Here is a 24,307-nt window from a genome sequence, read left to right as displayed (position 1 = left end):
TCCTTTTGATTAAGTCTGGCTAGGGTTTTCTCAATTTTATTTTCTCAGGGAACTAGCTCCTGGATCTGTTCTATTGTTTTCCTAGTTTCTATATCATTTATTTCTGCTCTAATCTTTACTATTCCTCTTTCCTTTGCTTTCCTTTTCCTCTTTCTTGCTTCCTGGAACACAAGTATAAGAATGGTCAACTTGGCCTACAAGATAGTAGCTGTGTTGCAGATGGTAGTAAGATGGTAGAGAACAAGCCAGGAGAAGCATGGTTCCTTATTAATTATGGAGTTGTCACACTAGGCCTTGATTGCCTAAAATTACTTGAGAGAGAAATAAACTTATATCTTATTTAAGCTACTTTTATTTTGGGGTTTCTATTACTCATAGCTGAAACTAATCTTAACTGATTCAATGTTATTAAAAAAAATTCCTCAACTTTCTTTTTGGTACTGTTTTGGGAGGAACCAACAGTAAAAGTGTGTTTCCAAGAGTCAACTTTGCAATAACCTAAAGACTTTTCTTTCTTTTTTGTTCTTTTTTTTTTTTAAGATTTTATTTATTTGAGAGAGAGAGAGAGCGCGAGAGAGCGAGCAGGGGGAGGGGCAGAGGGAAAAGGAGAAACAGACTTCCTGCTGAGCAGTGAGCTAGACATGGGGCTCAATCCCAGAACCCTGAGACCATGACCAGAGGCAAAGGCAGATGCCTAACTGACTGAGTCATCCAGGTGCCCCAAAAGACTATTCTGCATTTAAGTTTTCTAAAATGAAACCATAATTTTTAAAATCAGAAAATGCATTTCTATTATGAAAACTGAAACAAAAAGCTTATCTCCTCTAATTAAAATAAAAAAAAAAAAAGGATGACCTGCTGATGTCTCTGCCAGGAGGTTACAATAACCTTTAGGAAATGATCTAACAAAGTTTGAAAATACTGCCTATTTGAGTACTGGAAAATTCTGCCAAATTCAATAGTTTTGGAAATATTAGAAATTAAGCTGGTTCTTTCTTACATTTATCAAATAATAAGGTGACTTATTGCTTGAGAACACTTCTGGTTGATAACCTCTTATAGCAAGAGGCCATGTGCCCAATTGAACTACAAGATTACATCATGCAGAAACAAGTTAAACAGAAAGTACGCTAAAACAGAACTATGTGTTATATTCCTTGAAAATGGAATCTGATCTGTCAGGTATTCACTTTGATTCTGGAAGTGATGTTAAAATGCAGACTTTGCAGAAACATTAATTGCCTAGAATGTGAAGAGCTCATATAGCTTGGCCGGAAAACAATTTCCATATATTAAAGGTTGATGACTGATGAATGCTACAGAAAATCTTATATTCCTAGCTTTTTCCCTCATGAATTGCCTAGGCAACATTTCATACAGTAATAGTGTAAGTAGTTCAGACTTGAGTTCCAAATCCAAAAGATGGGGTCAGGAACCTATAGGTAGCTGTTAGATAAAGAGGGAGAAAATGGGTGGTAGGAATATGAAGCTTGGTGTCTCTCAGCTGGAGTTGTGCCATTATCTGTAATGTGCAATCTGAGCAGTCAAATGTCGTAACTTTTCCTCCTCCTTCCCTGGATGGAAAGTTTGGGATTTCCAATGTGGAAGATTCAAATGTGCTTTACGAAGTTGCTGAGTTGAAATACTGCCCAGTGAATCAGATACTGAAGTTGCCTACAACATTGTTTGGAGTTCCTATCCATTACACCACAAACTCAAGTTCTCTGTCTTAGATATCTTGGGATGGGTTTCAAGGTGTAGAGTGGAGACCCTGATTCAGTTAGATGGACTTTGCACAGAGAGGTGAAAGTTTGGATGAATAAGTAAGGACTGATGGACTCTCACTGCATTTCTTTCAGCTTTTTGTGTAGACTCCTAGTACAAATACGCCTTGAGGATGTTCTCTACCTAGATCTAGTACCAGTGTGTTCTCCTTGCTCTAGGCAGTTTAGTAGGACAACTCAGATTGATATCTTATTGGAAACCAGATGAAAAAATTAGAACATAGTTTAGGTCACTGCTTTTCAAAAATATTTTTATCAGTAAGAACAAAAATTAAAAATCTACATAGAATCTCCATATACAGATCGCATTTTATCACCACAAACTTTTTTCAGTATTTATTTTTATTATTTTCAATATATAATACATGCACATGATTCAAAATTTAAAGGTTATAAAACTATATGTGGAAAAAAAATCAGGGGCACCTGGATGGCATAGTGGTTGAGCATCCACCTTTGGCTCAAGTTGTGATCTTGGTGTCCTGGGACCGAATCCCACATCAGGCTCCCTGCAGGGATCCTGATTCTCCCTCTGCCTATGTCTCTGCCTGTCTCTGTGTCTCTAATGAATAAATAAATAAAGTCTTAAAAAAGAAAAAGAAAACAAATCACATTTCCATTCATCCTGCAACTAACTAGTGGTTTCCTGGAAGCAATCAATATTGGTAGCTTGTTGGGTAACTTCCCAGAGATTTTTTTCTTTACATGAAAAAAAATATAAAATATAATTTTTTTCATCTTACCCAAATAAAAGATACTATGATACTCTTTTGTCTGTTGATTTTATTGCATAGTGTACTTGGGCAATCCTTTCATTTAATAAATAAAAAGTGTCTTAATTTTTATAGTGACAGAGTATTCCATTAATGGACAGAACATAATTTTATTTACCAATTCCCTATTGATTGACATTAGATTGCTTCCAATGTTTTCTACTGCAAACAGTGCTGAAATGATAATATATAAGTCATCTTTCCACAATGAAAATATAGCTGTAGGATAAGTTCCTAAAAGCAGACTTGCTGGATCAAAGGGTATATAATTGTGATACTGTCACCCAATAGAAATTATGTTAATTTATATACTCATAGATGGCATGTAAGTGTGCCTGTTTCTTTAAAACCTCATGAACTGTATTAGACTTAAAAAAAATCTTTGGGGATCCCTGGGTGGCGCAGCGGTTTGGCGCCTGCCTTTGGCCCAGGGCGCGATCCTGGAGACCCGGGATCGAATCCCACGTCGGGCTGCCGGTGCATGGAGCCTGCTTCTCCCTCTGCCTGTGTCTCTGCCTCTCTCTCTGTGTGACTATCATAAAAAAAAAATCTTTGGCAATCATACAGGTGAAAAATAATAGCATCTCAATGTAGTTTTAAGTTTTTTTTTTCATTTCTTTTATAAATGAAATTGAACATATTTTGGTATGTTAAAGGTTCATTTATACTTTTTCTGAGATCTATGTATATAATTTCTCACTTCCTATTGGATTATTGGTCTTTACCTTATTGATTATATAGTATTTTTCTTTTGCCAAGCACATATTTTCTATTTTTATACAACTGAATTTATTAATCTTTTATTTTTTGAATTTTGGGTCTTGTATTATAGTTAGAAAAGCCTTTCTTACTCTGATATTTTCCCCCATGTTCTGTGACCAAATTATCAATTTATTGCCTCTTAGATCCAAGTCACCCTTCAATATATCTCTGCAATAATGGACAAAATCCCTTTAAACATTTCTCCTTTACATGGACCATGATGTTAAGTATTTGAGTAGAGAGCACTGGAGGAACACTGCAGGAGGAACGTGCTTTTCTGCTGAAAGCAATGAGGTGTGAGAACATCTGATAGTGCTCCACACTAACAGAGAGTACCCCAAACTAGCAGGCCCTTGATGTTACAGACTGAATGTTTATGTTCCCTTAAAATTCATATACTTAAGCCCTATCTCCTAATGTGGTAGCATTTATGTGAGGCCTTTGAGAGGTAATTAGATTTAGATGAGGTCATGAGGATAGTCTCCATGATGGGATTAGTGACCTTCTAAGAAGAGGAAGGACACCAGAGCTTGCTCTCTCTTTTCACATGCTTGTACCGAGAAAGGCCATCTCAGCACATAGCAAGAATCTACTGTCTGTAAGCCAGAAGAGGGCTCTCACCAGAACCTGGCCATGCTCACACCTTGATTTTGAACTTATAGTCTCCCAGACTTTGAGAAGATAAATGTGTACTGTTTAAGCCATCTAGTCTATAGTATTTTATTACAGCAGTCTAAGCTAAGACCCTAGCAACCTCTGAGCCCTGACTTGGTGATCACCTTTCAGCAATCATCTTGGCACAGACACTGCAAACTTCAGGCCTCCTTCCTGCACTAATGCCTCACTTCCTCTGCTCACCTCAGAGGTTTGTCTCTTGTGGCCCTCCCAATGATGCTGCTCTTTCCACATGGACCCTGTCTGCTCCAAGCATCCTGTCCACATTGGTATCTCTACTCTACACATTTATGCACCAGTCACTGATTATAGCTCACTTTCACCTGGAAGAGTGCATCCTGCTTTCCATTTCTGGCTTGGGAAAACCAGTGAACTTCTCTGCATCCAGTGAGCTGTAACTATACTTTCTCCAACTGGTCCTGAACTCCAACCTTGGGAAAGGAGTCTACTTTTCAAGTTTGTTTTTCCTTGAGATTACTCCCTCAGCCCTAAGGTACCATAAAAAGCTCTCATATATTATAGTTGCTTTATTATCATAGTTTAACATGTTAAAATATGTTAAAACTCTCTGTGTAAACTTTCCTTGTTTATTTTTTAAAGATTTTATTTATTTACTTATGAGAAACACACACACACACACACACACACACACACACAGGGGCAGAGGCACAGGCAGAGGGAGAAGCAGCTCCATGCAGGGAGCCTGACGTGGGACTTGATCCCAGGTCTTCAAGATCACACCCTGGGCTGAAAGGGGCACTGAACCGCTAAGCTACCCGGGCTGCCCTCTATTGCCCTATTTTTTCAATCTCCAGTATCACACTTTGAATATGTTTAGTATTTGAGAAGAATAGTTCCTAGCTATTTTTTTGCTTGTTTTGTTTTGGGTTTTGCTTCTAATTTGAACTTTGTTATCTGGATATCCAGTTTTCCTGTTGGAAATTTTATTGGGAATCCCATTATATTTATAGATTAATTTAGAGATAATGGATATCTTTCTGGCCTGAATCTTCCCTAAAACTAATGACTTTTAATTTGTGCAAATCTTCTTTAATGTTTCTCAATAGGATTTTAATTCATGTAACTCTTACACATATATTACTAATTTCAATCCTAAGTATTTATCTGATAATTTTGGTTATTGTATGTGATCTTTTCTGCCACTTTAACTTCTAACTTCTTGTTTGGGATATATGAAGGGTATTAGTATCTGTATTAGTTCTTGTACCAGAATGAGTTCTTTCACTGTTTGAAATAATTTTCTAGTTTTATTCTCTTGGACATCATTAAGCTGCAGATAATAATCATTTTATCTCCTCCTTTCCTAGTTTTATATTCTAATGTATTTCCCTTGTGTAAATGCAGCAGTGAAAATCTCCAGAATATTTTTAAATAATAGTGATAACACAGGAACATATTTAGTGTCTTTTCATGAAGTATGTTTTGATTCTTGAGCTGTCATAAACATATATTGTGTTTAGGCATAGTTACCCATACCTATTTTACTGTTTTTTAAAAATAAGACTAGATGTTGCATTTTATTAAATGCTTTTTTTTTCAGTATTTATGGAGATGAAACATGATCATGTATTTTTCTTAGATGTATTAATACAGTAAACTTTATTATTGCACCATTTAAAAAATTCCTGGCATATGATCTTTTTAAATATAAGCTTGGGGCACCTTGGTGGCTCAGTTAAGCCTCTGATTTAAGACTCTTGATTTCAGCTAAGGTCATGATCTCAGGGTAGTGGGATGGATCCTTCTGTTGGGCTCTGCACTCAGCAGCGAGTCTGCTTGAGATTCTCTTCTCCATCCACTTCCTTGCCCCTGCTCTCCCTCTCAAATAAATAATCTTTAAAAAAAATATATAAGCTGGATTGTATTGCCAGTATTTTATTTGGGATTTTGAATAGATATTCATAAGTGAGGTTGCTGTAGTTTTTCTTTTTTTGTGTAATATTTGCTGGGTTTTAGTATCAATATTGTGTTATCTTCATAAAAAGGAGTTTTTTTTCCTTTGGTATGAAACTGTTAAAAAACATAGTAATGATCTATTCTTTATAAATTTAGTATTATTCTCCTGTAAAATCACTTGGTCTCAGTAATTTATTTGGGGGGAAGGTAGCTCTTTGACAACTTTGTTTTGTGGGAAATGGTGAGTTTAGATTTTTCTATCACTTCTGGATTTAATTTTGGTAATTAAATTTTCATGAATAATTATGCATTTCACCCAAGTGTATCTGTGGTTATTTTCCCCTTCTCTTATTTGTGTATAGGCACTTTCTCCCTCTGCCCTTTTCCTCAAACTAAGTTTACTAGCAGTTTATTTATCTCCTACTTTCCCTGCAAGGAAGAAACTTGCATTTATTAATTTGTTCCACCATTTTTAATTTTCATATTACTTTTTGTTTTTATCTTTATTATTTCCTTCCTTCAGCTTACCTTAGGTTTGTCTTTTAAGTTGCATGCTTCATTTATTTTTAGTTTTTCTTGTTTACTAATATAAAATACATTAATATAAAGATATGAATTTTCCTTTTAGTATTGTCTTTTTTTACACTTGATCTTAGCCAAAAGACCAAGAAGCAATAGCATTGTCTTTTTTATAACCCATAGGTTCTGATATGTAGTATTTTATTATTATTTTCTACACATATTGCAATTTTAGCTTGGATTTCCTCTTGGACTGCAAATTTATTTAACAGTTAAAAATTTCCATTAGGTAGATACTTTTTGTTCTCTGGTTTTGTCATTTATTTCTAGTTTTATTGCAGTGTGTTCAGAAAATACATAATAAACTACCTCTACTTTTAGAATTCATTAAAGTTTTGGGTTTATCTGTGGCTTAATAGATGGCTGACTTTTGTGAATATTCCATGAATACTTAAGGAGGGTAGAGATTTCACACATACATATACGACCACATTTGTCTTAAAAATGTTGATGCTGGGACACCTGGGTGGCTCAGTGGTTGAGCATCTAACTTCGGCTCAGTATGTGATCCTGGAGTTCTGGGATTGAGTCCCGCATCGAGCTCATGCATGGAGCCTGCTTCTCCTTCCATTGCCTATGTCTCTGCCTCTCTCTGTGTCTCTCATGAATCAATAAATAAAAATCTTTAAAAAAATGTTGATGTATGTTATTTGGTACACAGGCACTCAAAAGTGACATATTTTCTATAGGCTCCCCCTCCAGTAAACCTTCTGTGCTGAATATCATCCATATGCGTCCATATTCTCTACTCTTCTCTGCTTTGTGCCTAGCATTAAAGTGACATTCTTAGTAACATTTAGTGCTTTTTGCTCCAAATTCAGACTTATCTGATATTAAGATCATGCTCTTCTGGGTGGAGTGTTCATTTGCCTAGTATGCTTTTGCCCTTTCTTTTATTGTCAACCTTTCTGAATAACTTTTTTGCAGCTGTATCTTTTGAATACAGCAGAGTTTTTAATAGGTGAATTTAGCACACTTATGTTTATTGATATGACATATATATTTATATTAACATATATTCTATTATCATGGTTTTTTTTTTTAAGATTTTATTTACTTATTCATGAGAGACACAGAGAGGGAGAGAGAGAGAGGCAGAGACACAGGCGGAGGGAGAAGCAGGCTCCATGCAGGAAGCCCAACATGGGTCTCGATCCCGGGTCTCCAGATCCCAGGCCGAAGGCAGCGCCAAACCGCCAAGCCACCCAGGCTGCCCTATTTTCATGCTTTAAAAAAAAATATTTTATTTATTTGATAGAGTACAAGTAGGGGGAGTGGCAGGAGGAGAGAGAGGGAGAAGGAGGCCCCCCGCCAAGCAGGGAACCTGATGCAGGGCTCAATCCCAGGGTCCCAGGATGATGCCTGAGCTGAAGGCAAATGCTTAACCGACTGAACTATCCAGGTGCCCCTCATAGTTGTTGTTTTTTTTTTTTTAAGATTTTATTTATTTACTTGAGAGAGGGAGCAAGTGAGCACAGGAGCAGGGGGAGGGGCAGAGGGAGAGGAAGAAGCAGACTCCCTGCTGAGCAGGGAGCCTGACAGGGGGCTCATCCCAGAACCCAGAATCACAGCCTGAGCAGAAGGTACAACTATTTTCATAGCTTTTGAAAAATCACTATACTGCATAACTTTTTGCGCTATACAACCTTTTACTGTCATAATCAGAAAAGTTTGTATTTTTTTTAGTATTTATAACTACATGTTTATATAATTACCTTAAGTTACTTTAGTACTACCCTTTAATGAATAACAAAAATCTTCATTATAAACAATGACAAAATTTATAAATTTCCTTTTCTTACTCTTCCCTTCCCTCTCCTTTAGCACTCAATTATAGTTTATTATATTATTTTTATTGGAGTTTACTTTTATACTGTTTAATGTGACATATCTCTATTATTTGTCACTTTTAAATAATTTCATTTGAATGTCAGCTATTAAAGATGAGGAAGTAAATGTCATAGCCAAATTAGACTATTATTAGTCCTAAAATTCCATTGTAGGTCATATATGATTTAAATAATTTCTTTGTTCTCATGAAAAGGAAAAATAATTGGTAAGATATTCACTGTACGGGAATTCTTCTGAAATTTTGCTTTGAGAGGAGATTAATCATTTTGCTCAGCTTTATTTATATTAAGGCCACAATGGATATAAAAGGAATTCTAATATTTTAATTATGATTCCTCTGTCATTATTCCTTATGAAAAGCTCAGGATTACACTCAGAAATTAAATACTCAGAAATTAAATATGAAGAGCTATATTGAGGTATTCATCTTGGGCAAGATTTCCCACCTGCTATCTTTCACCGTTGTATTTTGAGGTAACTTTGCAGATGGAAAATGTTAAATACTTACTTAGGTTAGAGGCAGTGGATTTAAGATAACACTTTCTTTAGGCAATGATCAGGCTGTTCTATACATAAGGTAATGACATTGTTCCAAGTAATTTTCTTGAGCTTTTAACCAAGGTTGAACTTACTATTTTTTTGGAAGGATTTTTGGCTTGCAAATTTTCCTGAGTTAGTGGTTTTTAGTCTAGAAATGTCTGCCTTCTCTAATGGAATGATTAAAGGATCATGGGATTTGCCTAGCACTAAATGTACTGAGTGCCTGAGGCATATAACACAGTCACATGAGAAAGAGGAAAAAAAAAATCATTTAACCTTTTGGTACATGAGCTCATCTTTCAAAAAGCCTCCTATGCCAGATATCTTCCATTTGCCTTTCTAGATCATTCTCTACTTTTCTCTAGCCCTACTGCCTGAAAGAAGATAGAAAAAGCCAAATGTGATTATGGGACAGACATTCACAAGGAAAATGGCACAACAGAGGAACATACATGCCACATGGCTGTAAACATCACTATCATTTTCATTGTGTTCTCGGTGTACTAGTAGGGTATATATAATCACTGGATTATATACAGTGAGAATTAACATTTTGTTTATCTATTCACCAGTTAATAGACAAACCAAAACCAGTTAATTTTAACTGTTTCCAGTTTGCAATTATTATGAATAATGCTCCCATGAACATTCATGTAAATGTGTTTGTATGGACGCGTTTTCATTTCTTTTGGTTATATTCCTGGGAGTTGAATTGTTGGGTTACATGGAAGGTGTGTGTTTAACTTCTTAAGAATCTGACAAAACTATTTTCCACAGTGGTTGTATCATTTTACCTTCCTGTTAGCAATGAATAGGGGTTATAGTTTCTTCTCATTGTCACCAACACTTGGTACTGCCTGTCAGTAATGCCTTTTTCATTGTAGCCATTCTAGTGAGTGTGTAAAATCACTTTTGTTTTTCTTTAGCTTTTTATTTTGAAATAAATATAGATCCACAGAAAGTTGCAAAATTGTACAGAGAGGTCCTGTATACCCTTCAGTCAGTTTCTTCCAGTGGTTACATCTTATATAATTATAGCACAATTTTAAAACCAAGAAGCTGACCTTCCTACAATGTTTGCATTGAGTTTCATACCATATTATCACACCTGAAGATTCACATCTTGCTAGCGGTTTGTCCATGTTATTGATCATATTAAAGAATCAGCTTTTTGTTTCACCAATTTTCTTTTTTTGTTTTCAGTTTCATTCATTTACGCTCTTTATTATTTCCTACCTTCAGCTTGCTCTGGGTTTATTTTGTTCCTCCTTTTCTAGTTTCCTGAGGTGGGATCTTATATTACTGATTTGAAACTTTTCCATTTCTAATGTAAGCATTTACCGCGAAATATGTCCCTCTCAGCACTGCTTTAGCAGGATTCCAAAAATTTTGAACGTGAAGTATTAAATGTTCATGTAATTAAATATATTTTGAAAATTTCTCTTGCCATTTCTTCTTTGATCCGTAAGTTATCTAGAAATGTGTTGTTCAGTTTCCAAATGTTTGGAGATTTTACGATTATATTTCTGTTACTGATTTCTAGTTTGAATCTATTGTGGTCAGAGAACAAACTGTGCATGACTTCAATTCTTTCAAATTGGTTAAAGTTTCTTTTATGGCCCAGGATATGGTTTATTTTGATAAGTATTCTGTGAGTGCTTGAAAAGACTGTGTGTTTTGCTCTTGCTGAATGGAACATACTATAAATGTTGACTAGATCCTATTGGCTAATATTTTTCTATACCCTTGTAGATTTTTTTTCCGGTTGTTTTACCAGTTGTCAAGAGGACATGTGAAGTCTCCAACTATAATTATGGATTTGTCTATTTTTATTTTCAGTTCTATCAGTTTTTGCTTCACATACTTTGTAGCTCTTTTGTTTAGTGTGTACACATGTAAGATTGGTAGGTCTTCTTCTTGGTTTGACTCTTTTATCATTGTTTAATATTCCTTTCTGTATCTGATATTCTTTTCTCTGAAGTCTACTTTATCTGGTATATTAATACAGCCACTTCCGCTTTGTTTTGGTTAATGTATCAGGGTACATCTTTTTCCATTCTTATACTTTCCAACCTACTTCTATTGTGTTTGAAGTTAGTTTTTTTATACATAGGATACAGCTGGGTTGCTTTCCCTCACCCTGCCATCCTATTTCTTTAAACTGATGTATTTAGACAATTTTCATTTAATTATTGGTATGTTAGCCTCCCAATTTACTTATTGTTTTCTGTTACTCTCTCAGTTTTTGTTTCTGTTTTCTTTTACCTATCTTACTGACGGTTACTTACATTTTTTGAAGAATTTTTTAGAATTATGTTTTATCTATAGTGGTTGAGGTATTTTTAAGTGGTTGCTTTAAGTGTTACATTATATATATATTTTATGTAGAATGTTTACTTTTCTCTGTATTTATTTATTTTTTTAAAGATTTTATTTATTCGTTCATGAGAAACACACACACAGAGAGAGAGAGAGAGAGAGAGAGAGGGAGGCAGAGACACAGGCAGAGGGAGAAGCAGGTTCCCTGCAGGGATCCTGACGTGGGACTCCATCTTGGGTCTCCAGGATCACACCCTGGGCCGACGGCAGTGCTAAACCGCTGAGCCACACGGGCTGCCCTCCCTGTTTTTAATGCAATTATTTTAAATATTTCCTCTATATACATTAACAGCCACATCAGATAATGTTACAAGTTTTGCTCTGAATAGAAAGTCTATTATATTTATTTATATTTTATTCTTTCTATTGTTCTTTCTTCCTTCTGGATATTCCAAGATTCTTTCTTTTATAATTTCCTTTCTGTTTCAAGAACTTCCTTTAGCTATTCTGTTAAGGTTTGCGGATGACAAATTCTCTTACTTTTTCTTTATCTAACAATATCTTTATTTCTGATTCATTCCTAAAGGATATTTTCACTAGATAAGAGATCTGGGTTAACAGTTCTTTTCTCCTAGTATTTTTTTAAAAAATATTTTATTTATTTATTCATGAGAGATACATACAGAGAGAGAGGCACAGATACAGGCAGAGGGAGAAGCAGGCTCCATGTAAGGAGCCCGATGTGGGACTCAATCCCACGTCTCCAGGATCACACCCTGGGCTGAAGGCAGCACTAAACCGCTGAGCCACCCAGGCTGCCCTTCTCATAGCATTTGAAGAATGCAAAACATGTGACACTTCCTCTGGCTTCCATGATTTCTGGTGAAAAAAAGCTATTGTTGCTTGATTGCTTTTTCCTTATAGATAAGATGGCAGTACTCTGCTTTCAAGAGTTTGCCTTTAGTTTTTTTGTTTTGTTTTTATTTGTTTTATTTGTTTTTATTTGTTTTATTTGTTTTGTTTTGTTTTTATTTATTTGTTTTTATTTGTTTTTATTTGTTTGTTTTTTCATTTGTTTTTATTTAATATCAGTAAGGCTGTAGATTTTTTTTTTTAAAGATTTCATTTATTTATGAGAGACAGGGAGAGGCAGAGACACAGGCAGAGGGAGAAGCAGGCTCCCTGCAGGGAGCCCAGTGTGGTACTCAGGAGTCCAACCAGAATGCCCAAGATCAGGCCCTGAGCCGAAGGCAGAAGCTCAATCACTGAGTCACCCACGTGTCTGTCTTTAGTTTTTAGAAGTCTGAATATGATGTATCACAGAGCAGATTTCTTAGCATTTATCCTGTTTGGGGCTCACTAGCCACTTGAATCTTTGAGTTTATAACTTTTGCCAAAATTGGGAAATTTTCAGTGGTTATTTCTTTGAATATTTTTTTCAGCCCTATCCTTCTTCCCCTTTTCTCTTGAACTTTGATGACACAAAGGTTAGATCTTCTGTTATAGTCTCACAAGTCCCTGTGGCTTTGTTCATTTTTTAAAGTCTATTTTCTTTCTGTTACTCAGATTGGGTAATTTCTATTGTATCTTCATGTTCACTGATTCTTTTCTCTGTTCTCTCCATTCTGCTGGTGAGCCTATCCTTTGAAGATTTTTGTTTTTAAAATTTCGGTTATTGTATTTTTTAGTTCTAAAACATCTATTTGGTTCTTCTTTACAGTTCTTTTTCTTTGGTGAGACTTTCTGTTTTTCCATTTGTTCCAAGCATGTTCATAATTGCTTGCTGAAGCATTTTTATAATGGTTGCTTCAAAGTCTTTTTCAGATAATTTGATTATCTGTATCATCTCAGTGTTGGTGTCCCTTGTCTTCTCATTCAAGTTCAGATTTTCCTGGTTCTTGATATAACAAGTGACTTTTTATTGTATTCTGGACATTTTGGGTATTATAAGACTCTGGATCTTGTTTAAATCTTCTGCCTTAGCAGGCTTCCCCTGGTACTGTGTTAATAGGGAAAGTGAGGTTTCCATGTAATTATTGGCAGGTTAGGTGTGACTCTGGCTTCTGATTAGCCCAGAAGAGAGAGTGTCTTGTTACTTTTGAGTGGGAGTGGAAGTTCAGGCTTTCTACATGACACCCTAGGATAGGGAAGGTTCATTACTGTCAGACGGGCATAGAAGTCCTGGCTTTTGGGGATCCCTGGGTGGCTCAGCGGTTTAGCACCTGCCTTTGGCCCAGGGCAAGATCCTGGAGTCCCGGGATCGAGTCCCGTGTCGGGCTCCCAGCATGGAGCCTGCTTCTCCCTCCTCCCGTGTCTCTGCCTCTCTCTCTCTCTCTCTCTCTCTGTCTATCATAAATAAATAAATAAATAAATACTAAAAAAACAACAAAAAAAAAGAAGTCCTGGCTTTCCACTAGGCCTTCACTGATGTCACCCTGCCTTGGAGGTAAAAAGGTACCTCAGGTAGAGGTCACTTTTGGGCAACAGGTTTGAACAATGGAATGTACAGCAAGGCAAAAGGGCCCAGAGTGACCCCAAGCCCCTGGCTGAATACAGACAGCTCTATCAAGAGATCCACCTCAAAACATCTATAGGCCCTAACTAGCCAACAGGCTACTTACAACTCGGTACAGATACCTAGGGAAAATTTCATAGGTCCATCCCCATACCTCACCTCCCTGCTTTAAATACAGTTCCACTCACTGCCTCCTTACAGACAGTTTCTCCTTTGCTGTCCTGCCCTGCCCTCTCTTATGGATGCATTCAATAAATTTCTATCTCCTTTGTTCTGCCTCTGATAAACCTTTCACCACCACCGCCCCCCATGCCCACTTCCACCCCATCAGTTTGCTCCACATTTGGGGACTCCCATCTGATTGAGAGAGACACACACCTCACTGTAGCTCCCACATGGCCTCTACTCTGTCTCCTCAGACACCATCTCTGTAGGGAGGGACAGAGATACCCTGTTAATGTTGGGTAGGTGGGTGGGAGTTCAGGCTCTGTTGTTCCCATAGAGTCTAGGAGGAAGGTCTTATTCCCACCAGGTAGGGATAAAAGTCCTGATTTTCCACTAGGCCATTTCTGGAAAGAAAGGAATACACTAGAACCTCTGAAATCTTTCCCATCCCTGTAATTCTGAACTTTATATAGAGGAGAAAGTGAAGATTTGCATTTCTTTGAGGAGGAGGAGAGACAGTTGTCTATGTGTGAGAAGGCTTTATAGAAGCACTGCCCCTGGCCCAGTATTTGCCTTCTGAAATCTCAGGGGTTCTTTCACTTGAGTCATATGGGGAACTGTAATGAAAATATTTTCATTTGTCTTAACAGTTTGGCTTTCTGAGCAAAGAAAGCTGGAACCTCCCTTAAAGGACATTAACCTTGGAAATTAAAGGGTAATTTACTAGCCAGAGACCTCTAAAGGCATTTAGATTGTTTCCCTGTATTTGCATTTCAAAGAGGGATGAAAAGGGTCAGTTGCTTACATTCCAAAGGACTGTAAAAGCCAAGGTTTCTCTCCAGCTCAGGGGTGGAGTGGGGCAAGATGTGACCTATTTATACTCTCAGATTAATAATTTGAGAGTTCCTCTTCCGCAGTATAAACTGTTGTGTCTCTCTTGATGGGATCGGGGACCCCAAATGTGGGGCAATGGTCCAGGAGAAACTGGTGTGACGCAGAACAAAGGAGACAGAAGTTTACTGAATCCATCTGCAAGGAACAGTGGGTAAGACAGCAAAGGAGAGACTATTTGCAAGGAGGCAGTGAGTGGAGCTGTACTTAGTGCAGGAAGGTGAGGAGTTATTGGGACGTATGGAATTTTCCTTTTTGGTAACTGTGCCTGGTTCTAAGTAGCGCATTGGTCAGTTAGGGCTTATGGATATTCTGAGGTGGGTTGTCTGATGGGCCTGTCAGTATTCTGCCAGGGGGAGGCTGTGGGCCCTTCTGCCCTCATCAACCCTCCATTGCTCAAGCCTGTTGCCTATAAGCGGCCTCTACATAAACCCCTCACGTGCAGGATGACATCTGGCTTTCTTTGTGTTGCCTGTGGAGTACTGGGTGTAGGAATGGACACAGTTAATAATAATTGAGATCACTGCTCCAGAAACCTCATTATTTGCTTTCAGGATAAAATGATCAAATATAGATACACTCACCACAAAGGGAAGGATACACTCGTGCTGATTTTGCACCACATATAAGCTGAAGAGGGACATGCGGCTGGGGCCCATCAAGCTGCAGGCTAGAGAGAAAAAGTTCTGCAGAGCCTCACAGAGGTTGGAGCGTATGTCAGCCCAGGAATGTAGAGCAATTTGCACAATGAGAAGCCTTGGAGGTTGCTGGTAAAGCTGCGCGGGATTAGAGGGTCCTTTACCACTACTTCGTCCATGATACATGGTTACAGACCAGAAGTGGAACTGAAACCACTACCTGGATATTCTCTATACCTACAGGGAAGGAAAGAGAAATCACTGGGTTTCATAAAACTAAAAACAAAACAAACAAACAAAAAAACACGAAATTATGCTTGGTTTAAATGATGAACACAGGACTAGAGCACTAAGTCCAGAAAGGAGTCAGACTGGGTACTAACTCAAATTCCTAGGCTATCCCATCTTAACAGCTCCCAAGGAATCTAGATGTTTATCTGTAATGCAAGGCTGAGACTGCTTACAGATGCTGAGTGGAACTAAAAAAGAGACACAAAGGCCAAATTTCAGTCTCAAAGTAAGCTATCTGCCCTCATAAACTTTATTTATCAGCATTTATTTTACTACATTTTATAATTTCTTTTTTTAAAATTTTTATTTATTTATGATAGTCACACACACACAGAGAGAGAGGCAGAGACATAGGCAGAGGGAGAAGCAGGCTCCATGCACCGGGAGCCCGACATGGGATTCCATCCTGAGTCTCCAGGATCGTGCCCTGGGCCAATGGCAGGCGCCAAACCGCTGCGCCACCCAGGGATCCCTTATAATTTGTTTCTATGACTGTCTCTCTCACTACACTGTGAGCTTCCCAAGGCTGGAGAACTTGTCTTGTCAATTTTATCTACGAGTGTTTAGCACAGTATTTATTTGGTACGCAGTAATTCTTAAAAATAAAAATATGACCAAGTTTTCTCCCACAAGACCTATTCAAGACCCTTTATGACTTGATCTTCAGTCTTATTGGAGGCTATTCTCCACCTCAAGTTTTTCACTGAAATAAAACCAAATATACCATTCACTTCAGTGTGTTTGCTGTACTGTTTTCTCTGTCTTTAATACCATATTTTCTTTCTTTCTGGCTATTCACACTTATTTCAGGGCTCAGATTCAGAAATGAGAAAAATGAGTACACAGAACCGATATTAGGAATGAGAACATCTGTAGATCCTTATAAGTGCTCAAACATGGGAAGGATTGTGGAAGGCTATAACTAACAACTTTATGCCAATAAATTTGATAAGGTGGACAAATCGCTAGAATATATCTAACCAATACTAGATAAAAAAGAAAATTAAAAAACCAAAATAGTCTGTAGCTATTAAATAAATTTAATTAGTAGTAAATATCTTCCCACAAAGTAAACTACAAGGCTGGATGATTCCACTGATGAGTTCCATCAAATTCTCAAAGACCAAGAATTTCAATCCTAAATAAAGTCTTCCAGAAAATAGAAAAGGAATTACTGCTCTATTAGTTTTACTAGGTTAACATAACCTATGATACCAAAATCAGATAAGAATATTTATTATAAGAGAAAATTATGGGGCAATCTCACCCACAAATCTAGATGTAAAAATCCTGAACAAAATATGAGTAGGAAAGAGCAATATATGAAACAAGTAATACAACATGACCAAGTTGGGTTTATCACAAGAATAAAACAGTGATATAAAGTTAGACAGTCACTGTAATTCATCGCATTAAAAGATTAAATGAGAAAAATGATATGATCATCTCATTAGATTCAGAAGCTTTTGCTAAAATTCAACATTCAGGCATGATAGACTCTTAAACTAGGAATAGATAATAGAAACAATCTTGGGGGACCTGGGTGGCTCAGGTGATTAAGTGTCTGCTTTCGGCTCAGGTCATAATCTCAGGGTCCTGGGATCAAGCCTTGCATCAGGCTCTTGGCTCAGCGGGGAATCTGCTTTTCCATCTCCCTCTGTACTCTCTCTAGCTCTTGCTCTCTCTCAAGTAAATTAAAAAAAATTTTAAAGAAATAATCTCATAAAAAATGTTTACAAAAATCTAGAACAAATATCTTTTTTTTTAGAGGGGAGGAGGGGCACAAGGAGAGATAATTTTTTTTTTAAGATTTAATTTATTTATTCATGAGACACACACACACACACACACAGAGAGAGAGAGAGAGGCAGGGACATAGGCAGAGGAAGAAGCAGGCTCCATGTACGGAGCCCAATGTGGGACCTGATCCGGGGAGTCCAGGATCACACCCTGGGCTGAAAGCAGGCTCTAAACTGCTGAGCCACCCGGGCGTCCTGAGAATCTTAAGCAGGCTCCACACCCAGTGCAGAGTCCAAGGTCAAGGCTTGATCTCACAACCCTGATATCGTGACCTGGGCAGAAGTCAGGAGTCATGTGCTTAACTGACTGAGCCACCCAGGCATCCTAAGAGCAAATATCATTCTTAACAGTGATGTTCAAGACTTTCCATCCAAGACAAGAAGACTGTTCTCATCACTTCTATTCAACACTGAGGTGAAGGCAACATTAAGGCAAGATAAATAAATATAATGCATTGCAGTGGAAGAAAGAAAACTGTTATTGTTTGTAAATGATATGATTGTATATATGGAAAATCTAAAAGAATTTACAGTTTTATAATTTTCCCCAAAAGGTCTCATCTTTTGTTAAACTTTATACTTAGAAATCTTATTTTTTAATGTTAATTTACATTAAATCTTTTTAAATTTCATTTTTAGTTGTTGCTAATACATAGAAATAAAACTGATTTTTGTATACTGATTTTGTATTTAACAAGCTTACTGTACTCTCTTACTAATTATAATAATTTATATGTAAATCCTTTTGGAATTTTTGTCCATAATCATATAAGCTGTGAATAATGACATACACCAGGATACATGAACAAAGTCAGATCATACCAGCAAAAGACTATTCATACCAATCTTGTTCACAATCACTGTAAATTGCAAACAACACAAATGTCAATCAACATTAGAGTAGATAAATTCTGGTATATTTATACACTTAGCAATAAAAATGAAATAGTTATATACAACAACATGGATGATTCTAAGAAACATAAGCAAGACACAAAGGATACATATAGTACAATTTCACCTACACAAGATTTTAAAAATAAGCACAAATAGTTATATTATGTACATAATGATTAAACTATTTTTAAAAATCAAGAAAATGACTATCATAAAATTAGGGTAGTGATTTTCTCTAAAAAGAAGGGGAGCATCATGATGAGAAGGGACAGAAGAGGAGGTTTTGGGTATTGGCAATGTTCTATTTCTTGACCTTTATTGTGGTTACCTGGGTGCTCACTTTATAATTATCAAGCTGTATGTTCATATTTTATGAAATGTTCTCTATATATGTTATATTTAATAATAAAAATACTTTAAAAAAGAACATTAGGATAAGCATAAAAGGAAATATTTTTTATTTATTTACTTTTAAAGGTTTTATTTACTTGAGAGACAGAAAGCACAATCAGGGAGAGGGACAGAGGGAGAGGAGAGAGGGGCAGAGGGAGAGGAAGAAGCAGACTCCCTGCTGAGCAGGGAGCTCTATTCAAGGCTCTATCCCAGGACCCTGGGATCATGACCTGAGCCAAAGGCAGATACTTAACCAAATGAGCCACCCCAAGGAAAATATTTTTTAGATTAAAAAATCATCTCTGGGAACTAAAATAACTCTATATAATTGTCTGTTAGCTAAATAATGCAGGGAAAAGAAAAACTTATTTCATTTCCCCAAGTCCAAGAGAAATATTATATTATTTACGATAATTTTCAGAAACCCTTTGGAATTTGGGATCTTGGAAAGTGATCTGAGTGCACAGATAAATGTGTTCATCAAAATTAATCTGTGAAGTTATTTCCCTTCAAACTTTCCTTTTTGGTTAGTGGAACTCAGCATTTGTTCATTCAACAATATTTTATTGAGTTCCAATTATGTGTTGGGTACAGCTGAACAAATAAGTAAATGAATATGCTAACCTATTAAAAGTACTCTTGAACTAGAAATCCAAATCAATGACTAATGTATTCAGCAAGAAAGCACATATCATATCTTTTAACTCTACTTTTAAATTAAGTGGATGAGATCAATGTAATGCTGAATTTGAGATCAACACATGGATTCACACAGACAGGCCCCCAGACAGAGGTCTTATTTAATGTAGAAAGTGCTTTTAGTCCCCCTCTCCAGCTTCTGTTGGAAGCTGATCCAAAATTAGAAAGCAGTATGACAGTTAAGGCATAGAAAGGATGCTTGCTCCATCATAAGTTATCCCATGAGAAGAACACAAGCACAAGCAGTGTTCAAACTATTTTTGATAATTTTTTTACAAAGAAATAGAATATTCTGATATCCAATGTTTCTAACATTTTACATTATAGTATGCTCAACAGGTACGAGTTTACTATTTTTTATTTCCCACTTATAGCTGATAATATGACAGATTTAAACATTTTGACAGTTTTGAAAGGTTCTGAGACAAATGTAACTTTTCCCCATTGATGGTTAAGATCACTTTGAACGGTTTCAGCTTGCACAAGTCATTTTTAGATTCCACACTTGAGCCCAATTTCAAGACCGTACCTCAAATGAGGTAAGAGGCAGCTCTCTTCCCTCTACTTTCAAACATGATCAATTAATGCAGCTGATGTATCTGGGCATAATACTAAGCAGAATCTGGCTATTTTTCAACCTATAACTTTTCATTTTTACTCAAGCACCCACTTATTGGTGTCTCCCTGCAAATTGGTTAAACCTGGAACTATGCCTTGACCCACCAAAAGCCATCAAGTTACTCCCTTACCAAAAGCCCTTCAATGGCTTCCAATTACATTTAGAACAAAATACTTATTCTGGCACCGAAGTGCTGCATGTACCTCCTTCCCAAGTCTCCAACCTCATGCCATGCCATCCCCTGCCCCCCTTCCACCCTATCCTGGTCCTGAGGCACCTTTCAGGTCCATAAGCGCATGGGCCTCTCACTGTGGCTCCTTGCAGCTGCTGGAAGTTCTTTTACATCATTACTCTTCTTAACCGGACTTGTCCTTTAGGTCTCAGACTTTAGGTCTTAATAGGTTAGGGCCCTTTATAGGCCCTCACAAAAGCTTTCCTATAGCCTTTATATAAAGCTCCTAGGATACTGTATGTGATAAACGATTCAATGGGTTCTCCCTCTTGCAGGGTCACACTAAAAATATCTTGGATCCTGGGGATGGATCCCTGGATGGCTCAGCGGTTTAGCTCCACCTTTGGCCCAGGGCGGGATCCTGGAGACTCTGGATCGAGTCCCACATCGGGCCCCGTGCATGGAGCCTGCTTCTCCCTCTGCCTGTGTCTCTGCCTCTCTCTCTCTCTGCGTCTCTCTTATGAATAAATAAATAAAATCTTAAATTTTTTTTCCTTGGATCCTAAGCACTTCTGCCTTCGTGAGGCACTTCACTAAAAAATAATAATAATAATAAAAATTAACTAATAGGTTCTCGTGGGCCGTAAAACGTTCACTTTTCTAAGTTAAAACAAACAAACAAACAAACATGTTCTTTGCCCTTAAAGAGTCACTGTTTTCTTGACTTTACAAGAAGTTCGAACATGGTCTTGGTTTCCGCCCACTTGGCCCCAAAGCGTGGTCGAGGGGCCTAGGCACGGCGCCTCCGCCTCCCGAGCCTGCAGGTTGGCGGCCCAGCCGCGAGGCCTGGTTGCGCCCACTGAGGGGACGCGGCGTCGCGGCCCTTCAGACACTCGCAAGGAGAAGCCGCTCGGCCGGCGGTGGCTGAGGACTGGTGTGCGTCGGCGCTGCCTCGGCCCGGACCACCAACACCTACCTGAGGGCCGCCCCGGCTCGGCTCAAGCCCACCCTTCGCGGCGCTCTCCACCCGCTCCGGGCTGTCCTCCCGCTAAGGCCATCAGCCCTCCTTCTGCCCCCACGCAGGGAAAAGTGAGGTTGTCACTCCTTCCTCGGGAAGGCAAAGCCCCCATTACCTGGGCCTCCTGGCTATCGGAGTGCGCCTGCGCCGAGGAAAGCGCGGGTCAGACGGAGGTCGTCTGCGCAGGGCTGCTCACTGCGCGCGCAGCCTCCGGGGCCGCCTCGGCGTCTACCTCAGCACCGCAGTCTCCGAGACCCCAGGCCGCGGGGGAAAATGGCCCCACTTTGGCCCCGAGGTAGGGTTTTGGATCTCTGTGGAGGCTGTTGGGCTAACCTTGACACTTCCTCGTTAGCCTACTCCCGTCCCCAGTCACACATTCCTGTAACGCCCCTCCCCCCGACTTTCCAGTGGCACCTCCACTGTGTCCTTAGCTTTAACCTTTCTCTTCCACATCATTCATTCACTTGTTGAGTCGGGTCACTCTTTTATTCAATAAATATTTGTTGAGGGCACACTATGTGCCAGGCACTGTGCTATGGTTGGGGTACAGTGGACACACATGCCCTCATGGAAGTTAGAGTTTAGTCGACTTTTCAAGAAACCCAAGTTTTCCAACCTCTACCTTCCAAGAGGGTTTGCCCCGCTCTACTCACGCTCATTCCCACTTGTTAGCTGTTGATTCCTATAGTCCCTTTGACAAAATCCAGTTGACATAGGCATGTCCTGGGCCTTACCAGTCGGCTGGTCAGGTCTCCAACTCTGGCTGAAGGGGAATTATCTGAATTAGCCCAAAAGAGAGGAAAAGATAATGCTAATACCAAACCAGAAGTGGACAAGCACTTTCTCCTCTCTCCCTCTATTTATTTATTTATTTATTTGATTTATTTATTTATTTGATTTATTCGTGAGAGACACGGAGAGAGAGAGGCAGAGACACAGGCAGAGGGAGAAGCAGGCTCCACACAGGGAGCCCGACGTGGGACTCGATCCAGGGTCTCCAGGATCAGGCCCTGGGGGGAAGGCGGCGCTAAACCGCCGAGCCACCAGGGCTGCCCTCTCCCTCTTTATTATTGTCATCTGTCCCCATCCCCCACCCAGTTCATTGGCTGCTGTGCAGGTAGGGGGAGAGGAAATCAGTTTACCAGTAAGTGATTCAGGACAAATTAGAACCAATAGGAAAAGAGCCACCTGCCGATGTTTTAGTCCTACTAAACCAATTTTGCTCCCTTCAACTGCTCCTCAGAGTAAAATCAGAAGCAGCCTGGGTGGCTCAGCGGTTTAGCGCCACCTTCAGCCCAGGGATTGATCCTGGAGACCCGGAATCGAGTCCCCACGTCGGGCTTCCTGTATGAAGTCGGCTTCTTCCTCTGCCTCTCTCTCTCTCTCTGTTTCTCATGAATAAATAAATAAATAAATCTTAAAAAAAAGAAGAAGAAGAAGAAGTAGCCCAGGCTCCTGGGTGTAATCTGGTCAAGAGACTTCTTGTATTTTAATATAAAGTGTAGCTTCTCAACATATCTTCTTTCTTACATACTCCAAATTTGTCTCCCTGCCTCTAATCTCCAGTTTATCCCATACACTCATGTTAGAATTATTCTTGTAAAAATATATTTGATCATGTCATTCTTTGCTTACACATTGTTTTGTTTTTGTTTCTCTTTCTTGTTTTGGTTTGGTTACAAGGTCTGTTATAACTATAACTATCTTAGCAGGCTCAACACCAACACTATCCTCACTCTAATTGCAAATTATATCCCATTTGCACATCCCTATTGCTCCCAGCTACAATAAGTTTCTCTTTTCCTCTATAAATTGTTTTATCCATCTGGAGTAGCATTTATTGGATAATGTGCCAAAGATTGGGCTAGATGTGGGGAACTATGACATAATTTCCTCAAGACCCTTCTAAACTCTGAGGATCACAAACTGCCAAGAAAGCAACCTGCATATATATATGGGCATGCTTCCTAGAGAAAGAGATTATCATTCTGAGCTTAATCAATAGAGTGAATAGGAGTTAGCCAAGCAAAGGAAATGGAGAACATTCTATGCAGAGGGAATTCTGAGGAAATGAAGAAGCTCAGCTAGTCCAGAGCATAGTGCATGGAAGAGGTAGATAAGGGGCCAGAATATGTAAGGTCTTGCGGACTATATTAAGGATTTTGGATTTCATCCCATAATGAAGGTATGGTGGCGAGCTGGACTGAAGTATTTGAAGCAGAGAAGTGATCTGATTTGTGTACTGGAGAGAACAGTCTATTGCCCTGAGAGGAATGGATTAGGGATTGGAGTTGGGGTGGTGGTGGCTAGTGATGGAAGCAAGACTGGAGTAAGAAGTAGCCCAGGCAAGAGATGATGGTGGCTTGAATTAGGTGTTAGTAGGGGGTTGCAGAGATGTAATGGAGACATTTAGTAGTTAAAATGAATAGGTATTGGTAAATAATTAGATTGATTAGGAGGAAGCCAGAACAACAGAGCCTAGAACATAGTAGGCATTCGATGAATATTTATTGAAGAATGAATACAAATATTCTGGCTTGGATAGCTGGAAAGATAATGGTGCTATATACAGATATAAGAAACGTTGGTTCTACCAGTTACCCAGGCTAGTGTAGGAGTAAGGATGACAGTTTGATTTTGGACATGTTGAAAGCAAAGTGCCTGTAGGATACTGAGTGGAGATGTTCCATAGGCAGTTAGATGTATGTGTCAGTACCTGAAGAGAAAAATATGAACTGGATATGTAGATTTAAGAAATAGATATTAATTAAATTAGTATGAGTGAGACAGCTTAGAGCAATGATTTTTTTCAAAGTAGGGATCTCAACCCATTAATAGTAAAATCAATTTAGTGGTCGCAACAAACATTTTAAAAATGAAATAGAATAAAATGCAATGCCATAGAAAATATCGGGGTTTAGCTCCTGAATTAAAGAAATATAGTGTATGACTTTGTGAAAGTTTACTTCACTAATATATTACAAATGTATTTAAGTATGACTAGGTGGCA

General features: G+C 38.4%; 2 protein-coding genes across 15 annotated transcripts in view; one reads left to right on the top strand and one right to left on the bottom strand.

The window, feature by feature from the left end:
* LOC112664258 (meiosis 1 associated protein) overlaps positions 1-21,529 on the bottom strand; it is a 77,962-nt gene extending 56,433 nt beyond the window's left edge. For 4 of the 9 annotated variants that reach the window (XR_007402878.1, XR_007402880.1, XR_007402879.1 and 1 more), the window contains exons 1-2: positions 21,256-21,404; positions 15,356-15,646 (exon numbers count right to left, since the gene is read on the bottom strand). Coding sequence is in view for 5 of the 9 variants with exons in the window: in XM_025453696.2 (XP_025309481.1) it covers positions 15,356-15,595 (240 nt within the window). In the remaining 4 variants the exon portion in view is untranslated. The other 5 variants (XR_007402881.1, XM_049095395.1, XM_049095396.1 and 2 more) reach the window with 3 other exon arrangements.
* The window catches only part of SEMA4F (ssemaphorin 4F), a 31,365-nt gene continuing 28,495 nt past the window's right edge, over positions 21,438-24,307 (top strand). For all 6 annotated transcript variants that reach the window (XM_025453681.2, XM_049095383.1, XM_049095384.1 and 3 more), the window contains exon 1: positions 21,438-21,592. The gene's annotated coding sequence lies outside the window, so the exon portion shown is untranslated. The remainder of the gene's footprint in view (positions 21,593-24,307) is intronic.

Source organism: Canis lupus, chromosome 17 (assembly GCF_003254725.2).
Source record: "Canis lupus dingo isolate Sandy chromosome 17, ASM325472v2, whole genome shotgun sequence".
Lineage (NCBI taxonomy): Eukaryota > Metazoa > Chordata > Mammalia > Carnivora > Canidae > Canis > Canis lupus.
The sequence above is the reverse complement of the archived record's forward strand: the minus strand, read 5'-3'. Positions and strand labels throughout refer to the sequence as shown.